We start from the raw sequence: 6,958 nt of genomic DNA on the forward strand, positions 1-6,958 counted from the left end.
TACGTAATGCATATTCAATTTTGTAATTTGTTTCATTGTTGAGGCATTTTTCTATTTTACTTAACTGTATATTTGTATATAGAAGTATCTTATAAATTCTATTATATATTCATGAAATTCTTACCGTTTTCATTTCTTAATATTATAATCGTTCTTTATTATGTTTGATATTGATATTCTAGATAATTTATTGTTCTCTATTGTTCTCTATTCTTATCTTCTTTGTATAGAAATGAAAAAGTGAAAAAGAGATTTTCTTAAAAACAATAAGATGAAAATACACTTTTATCTATTAAAAGTTGTGGGCATCGTACTAATGAAAAATATAACAGAGTATTAACGGTCATAAAAGATAATATTCAAGAATGCAGCCAAAATTTTAAAAAGAAAATGTGTACGACCTCCAAATTTCGGGAGGGTTTTGAGTAATATTTTTTCGATAAGATTTTGAGAATAATGAAAGTAAAATGTAAGTTAAACTTAGTAAATAGATTACAATAAATTATATTACAACAATCTGCTAAACAAAAATAGTAAATTTTTTAATTTATTCAACATCATTCTACTAATTCTTGTAATTTTGTCATAGAGAAAGATATTAAAATTATCATTTTATATTTTTCTCATTCCATCCTTTGATTTTATCTCGTTCCGTTGAACCGAATGGAACATGAATTTTGTCGGGTCGGTTCGCGGGCGGCGGGCGGCGGGAGAGGGGAGGGCGCCGGCCAAAGCAAAAACCAAGGCTCTATTCCCAATCTTGGAAATAGTATTTGTCGCAAACGAATCATAAAATAGATTTTTCCCGAAAAGATAACCAGAAGAACAGCACACAAAAAGACAAGCACCGCCGAGACCGGCTCGTCCCGACAACTGTAGATCGGGCGTGGCTTCGCTTTCACACGTGGACGGTGGGGATTACGAGCGCGACCAGCAGCAGCAGCAGCCAAAATGAGGAGCTGAGGAGAGAGGAGAGAGACTTGGGGATCGGGTTTTCCGGCTAACCATGGTTGAACCCCCATCCAACGTCCCAAACCTTTGAAGGCCAGGCCCCTTATTAACCATGGTTAACTCTCGCCGCTTCCCAGTTCCCAGTTTCCTCCTCTTGCAAACAAAAAGCTCTTTTGCTTTTTGACAATCCAGGAATCTCTCTCTCTCTCTACGATTTGTCTTCTTCCTCCTCCCAGAATCGCAGCCGCCGCCTTCGGGGACCAGTGTTCTCCGGTCAAGACCCGGCCAGCCATTATCCTCAATCTGGAACTCCGCATTTCGTTTTCTTTTGAATAAGCTCGAGCTGAATGCGAGTGCTGGAAGAACTCTTGGAGAAGAGAGAGAGAGAGAGAGAGAGAAAGAGAGAGAGAGGGAGGCGGTTCTCTTTCAGATGATCCTTTCGCCGGAGAGTGCTTCATCTTGTTCTTCAGCCTTTCGATGGTGTTGTAAGAGCTTTAGGACCGAGTCGAGCCTCTAAGACCCATCTACCCATCTTCGGTTCAGTTCGATATAGTCGAAGAACGCAGGAACTGGGATTTTGGCCGAGCTCGTTGGAGTAGCCATTGATGGTGGAGATGCCAAATCCGTCTTCGCAAGAGGTTTCTTCCAGCGACCTATCGGCACCGCCGGCAAAGAAGAAGCGTAGTCTTCCGGGGATGCCAGGTATGATTGGCCCAGCTGAGCTACGACATGATCGCACAAAACCCTAAATTTGCCGCTCTAAATCTCTCTCTCTCTCTCTCTCTCTCTCTCTCTGCGTGTGGCAGATCCTGAGGCGGAGGTGATAGCTCTGTCGCCGAAGACGCTGCTGGCGACGAACCGGTTCGTGTGCGAGATCTGCAACAAGGGGTTCCAGCGGGACCAGAACCTGCAGCTCCACCGGCGGGGCCACAACCTGCCTTGGAGGCTTCGCCAGCGGGACAGCAATGCGGAGCCGCCGCGGAAGAAGGTCTACGTGTGCCCCGAGCCGGGCTGTGTCCACCACAGCCCCGCCAGGGCCCTCGGCGACCTCACCGGGATCAAGAAGCACTTCTGTCGGAAGCACGGCGAGAAGAAGTGGAAGTGCGAGCGGTGCTCCAAGAAGTACGCCGTCCAGTCCGACTGGAAGGCCCACATGAGGACCTGCGGCACCCGCGAGTACAAGTGCGACTGCGGGATGCTGTTCTCTCGGTATTACCGTGTTCCTTCTCCAGACGAAGACGGGTCAATGACAATATGAGATTTACGAATTTTCTTTTTCGGGTTTCTGATTTGCAGGAGGGATAGTTTCGTGACGCACAGAGCCTTCTGCGACGCATTGGCGGAGGAGAGCTCGAGAGCTCAGAATAACAACTCGGTGCAAGACGAGCAGAATGCCAGGAGGTCTGGGTCGGCCGCCGCCGCCGCCTCCGCCTCGTCGCCTCCGCCTCCGCCGCTTACCCCGTCGACCACGGTGGTGTCTCCGGTCCTCTCCCTTCAAAGTTCAGGTGAATTCTTTTATTCCAGCTGAGATAGCCAGGCTCGGCGTGCAAGATAGGCGTGTGAATTAGCGGAGGTCAAAGGGGAAATGTTTAAATAATGAGGCGTATCATGTTCCATTCAGATGTCGCGGTCTAATTTGCTTAGCTTGACGATCTGGTCCGAGTGTTTTATTATAAAGATTCGTGTTTTGTCTGTTCTTGAAGTCTCTCTCCTTGTCCGCTGCGTAGCCGGTAATAGGGGCGGAGGAGACAAGACAGACTGTTAAAGAGAAAGAAAGGGGGGGTGGGTTTGGATTTTTAATGGGTTTTTGGATCACTGGTTCTTTGCTTAGTTGACTATGGAGATCAGAGAATCCATTGGGCAACAAAAGGGAAAAAGGGGGTTGGGGATTGTTCATTATGGTGGGTGAGAAAGGACGCCATTATTGCTTCTCCTTTAAAGCTTTGAAAATGTGGGAAAAAGCTCTTGTGAAGTTCATTCCAGCTAGGACTTTGGGAGAGTTTTTGCGATCCCGAAAGAGTCTTTTTCTTCACTGTTTTCTTTTCGCACTTTCATTGGGATCGCGCAATTATCTTTCTGGATCTTACTTTTGGCTTTCCATATCCCTTTTTTTAATTCGGGCCTCTTTTGCTTTCGGGGGTTGCAGATTTGCCTGAAAACGCAATTGAACTTGTGCCATCTGCTCTGGCGTCGTCTTCTGTTGCTGCCACCGCAACTGCCCCCACTGGCCCGGACAGCAGTGCGGTCACTGGCAGCAACACTGCCTTCACCTGCATATTTCCGGCGTCGGCTCCGCCATTGCCGCAGGCCTCGCCTTCTTCGCTCTCCAATCTGGTCTGCACCGCGGCAACAACCCCATCACCCTCTACTACGGAACCAGCCTCCCTCTCCCTCTTCCTCTCCAGCACTGCCTCGTCCCTCTTCTCGAGGCCTGATCAGAACCAGCAGCACCTCTACGCCCTGCCTCCTCAGCCCGCCCCAACCATGTCTGCCACGGCCTTGCTTCAAAAGGCCGCTCAAATGGGCACGGCAGCCACCAATGCGTCACTGCTTCGTGGGCTTGGCTTAGCTATTTCCTCACCTATTGCTTCTTCTAGCCACGAGGCAACTCTGGTGACTGCCGGCGATGGCTCCACCCGGTGGAGCAGCCAAGGGAAGGTGGAGAGCTCCTCGGAAGGAGCTGGGCTCGGGCTGGGTCTCCCGTCTCCGCCAACGCTGTTCGGCAACAGGCCCATGACAGTGGATTTTCTGGGACTGGGAATGGGTCCTGCCGGGGGCCACACAGGCAGGCTGTCGGCTCTGCTCACTTCAATTGACGGCGGGCTGTCGTCGGATCGTGGATTCAGTGGCGGAGTGCCTGGTGTTTTGTTTGGAGGAGGAGGAGGAGGAGGAGGAGGAGGAGGAGGGAGAGAGAGGGTGGATGACCTCAGTCGAGGTTCTTGGGAGGAGTTTCCTGAGTCGAAGCCCGACGGGCCAGACGGGCCAAATGGGCCTCCTCACTATCTCTAGTGACCGTCTAAGTGCACTTCCCGGGCTCTTTTTGCTCCTGGCCTCTTGGGGAAGTTCACGATCAAGCTTGGGACTGCTTTTTTTGTAATAACAACAGTATAGGTGTGATTTATTTTACGAATGTATATCGTTCTATTTATCTAGTCTTTATGTCATCTTTCTCTTTTTTAGCCAATATAATATAGTTCTTGCTTCTTACTAAACCCTATATGGGTGCTAGTCCTCTTTCAAATGACTCAAATGCATTTTGTGGCGAACCTTAGTTTGCTAGAAATAAATTTACGACGTTTCAAGATGCCAACAACAGTCCCCTACCCAATTATCTAATCCAAGCGCTTCATTTAGTAATTACGATAGGAAGCGATGAGGGTGCATGTGATTGAAAGTAATAGCCACGTTGTTCCAGGATGTTGCAATTGGAGTTAGATTGCAAGCAACGAGTGACGTGCTTCGGATAAACTCATCTAAAGAATCTTATATGCCATTTTAGCGCATGCTTTTCAAAGCATATAATTTAATAGGAACTTATATGCATAATTAGTAAAACGTGCTGCAACCGGTTGTGCTCCCTGGGTAGCACCTCCATATAACTTTATTCGTGACGGGACTTCTGTCTAAATGGCTTCAGTTAAGTTGACGGGTCCCTGGCTCTATTTAATCAGCAAGAGGCACCAACGGTTACAATCTGTTGGAGAAATCTTTCCAGAATATTTTGAAGCTGACAAAACGTTTCTATCAGTCTAGTTTGGATATCGATAGTTAAAGTCTCAAGACTTTGTAATCTCAAGACTCAAGACTCAAGACTCAAGACTCAAGACTCAAGCTTATTCTCACCGATAGTCTTTCTAATCCAAAGTGACGAAGGATATCCAAAACGAAGTATATGGTTGAGGATTTGATCCTATCCTCTCGGAAAAGATCCCTTGGTTGGATAATCATTTCGGATTCTTTGATTCTTATCTAAGATCAATTGAAGATCAAATGTTCGACGAAACATTCTTGGAATGTTCTATTCTTGGAAACCAAAATCCTGATTGTATGGGCGAACATGATTGATGGGCTATCATCAGATTCCTTAAATAGCTCGGATGATATTCTTAATTGATTCCGTCCAACGGGTAGATTGGAGGAATTCCTTTGGTAAGTGCCAACGGCTATGATGGCATAAAGGAGTATAAAAGGAAGACGTTCTAGTTGTTTTAAGTGTGTGATCGATAGAAAAATTCCAGTACGAAGAACCTTGATTGTTAGTCGATACAGTTCGAGCGAAATTGTATACACAGAGAGTGTTTATACTTGGTGATACCTTGAGCGAGTGTAGTAGATCATCTACATCGAGAAATCAAGGAAGATCAACACTGTAACATCTCTTTGTTTATAGTGGAATCCAGCCAATCGGCATCGGTGCGTAAGAGTGGACGTAGGCTTGAATCAAGCCGAACCACTATAAACCTCGTGTTTAATTCTCTCTTTCCCTTACTTAGTCTTACGATTGATCTTTTTAATCCTTCATCTGTCTAAGTATTGTGCAATCTTCAAGAAAATTTTTATAAACCTATTCACCCCCCTCTAGGTACTCGTACTAGCATTATCAATTGGTATCAGAGCTCGTGTTCTTACTTTATTTGAAGTGTTTTACTTGAGTAAAAGATACATGGCTAGTATGCTAGCACGGGGGCTGTTGGAAGGGCAAAGCAATACCAGACCACCCTACTTTGATGGAAAGGATTACAACATCCGGAAAAACAAGATGAAAGCTTTTCTACGATCAAAGGATCCTCCGGAATGGGATGTGGTGGAAAGAGGAATTACTCCTACCGCTGCATCGGCATCCGAAAGAGGGAAAGAAACCGTTGAAACCAGCGGAATGTCTCAAGAAGAGATAAACAAGAGACAAGCACTCGATGCAAAAGCAATTTACTCTTTATATTGTGCTTTATCACCAACCGAATATAATGAATATCTTCTTGTGAAACAAAAAAAGAAGTCGGGATAGATTACATATCACTTATGAAGGGACGGACCGAGTGAAGGAGACCAGAATTAACATTCTTCTTGGTCAATATGAAGCCTTCAAAATGAAACAAGGAGAATCTATAACCGACATGTTTAGCCGTTTTAGATATTGTCAATGGACTTGAGAATCAAGGACAGAAAATTTCTGATCCCATGAAGGTGAACAAGCTACTGCGTGGACTCTCCAAGGATTGGAATCATATAAAGACTTCAATTAGAGAGACGCAAAGAATTATGCCATTATCTGTAGACGAGCTGATCGGAACTCTTCAGTCTTATGAAGTGGAACGAATTAATGAAGACGAAGATCCAAGATGTAAGAAATCCATTGCATTAAAATCTAACGATGATTCGATGATACGGACTCGAAGAAGATCTCGGACGATGAGGAGCTTGCACTTATGATTAGAAGGTTGAAGGAAAACGAATAGAAAAGGAAGAAGGTTCAACTCGAGGAAACAAAGTCTTCAGAAACAGCAAACCAAGTTTGTTGATAATGAGGAACCAAACAAAGATGTAGTTTGCTTCGAATGTAAGAAAAAGGGACACATCGAGACCAAATTGTCCTCTCTGAAGAAGAAAAGAGGAAAAGCTGAAAAGTCTCGAAAAGCTCTCAAAGCTGAAACTTGGAGCGATACGAGTGTGAAGAAAGTGATGAGGAATATGCCAACTCGTGTCTAATGGCACAATCGGACTCGATTCTAGATCGACTCGGAGCGGTGAATTTGAGGTAAGTGATTATAAAATCCCTGTCAAAGTCTCTAAATACATTGATGAATTATGTCTTAGTCTTAAGACTTCTCTAAAAAGGATTTCCGAACTTAAAAAGGAAAACTCAGTGTTAAAACAAAAGGAAAATATTTTAAAAGAAAAAGTGAAAAGTTTAGACTTGAATGTTTCTACTCTTAAGGAGAATGAAGATAGACTTTCAAAAGAAAATGTTTTCTTAAAAACTGACTTATCAAATATTTCAAAGAAATTT

General features: G+C 44.7%; 1 protein-coding gene across 1 annotated transcript; it reads left to right on the forward strand.

Annotated features, from left to right (window-relative positions):
• The first annotated feature begins 1,079 nt into the window (after positions 1-1,079).
• Positions 1,080-4,163, forward strand: LOC104449037 (zinc finger protein GAI-ASSOCIATED FACTOR 1). The gene is made up of 4 exons (XM_039316151.1): positions 1,080-1,653; positions 1,758-2,160; positions 2,248-2,456; positions 3,098-4,163. The coding sequence occupies exons 1-4, from the start codon at positions 1,557-1,559 to the stop codon at positions 3,958-3,960; spliced, it is 1,572 nt and encodes a 523-aa protein (XP_039172085.1). The 5' UTR covers positions 1,080-1,556; the 3' UTR covers positions 3,961-4,163.
• The last annotated feature ends 2,795 nt before the right edge of the window (positions 4,164-6,958 follow it).

Source organism: Eucalyptus grandis, chromosome 6, assembly GCF_016545825.1.
Source record: "Eucalyptus grandis isolate ANBG69807.140 chromosome 6, ASM1654582v1, whole genome shotgun sequence".
Taxonomy (NCBI): domain Eukaryota; kingdom Viridiplantae; phylum Streptophyta; class Magnoliopsida; order Myrtales; family Myrtaceae; genus Eucalyptus; species Eucalyptus grandis.

Coding starts and splice junctions, on each gene's coding strand:
- LOC104449037 (XM_039316151.1), top strand. CDS start 1,557: ATGGTGGAGATGCCAAATCCGTCTTCGCAAGAGGTTTCTTCCAGCGAC. Junction 1,654..1,757: donor TAGTCTTCCGGGGATGCCAG/GTATGATTGGCC, acceptor TGCGTGTGGCAG/ATCCTGAGGCGGAGGTGATA. Junction 2,161..2,247: donor TGCGGGATGCTGTTCTCTCG/GTATTACCGTGT, acceptor TCTGATTTGCAG/GAGGGATAGTTTCGTGACGC.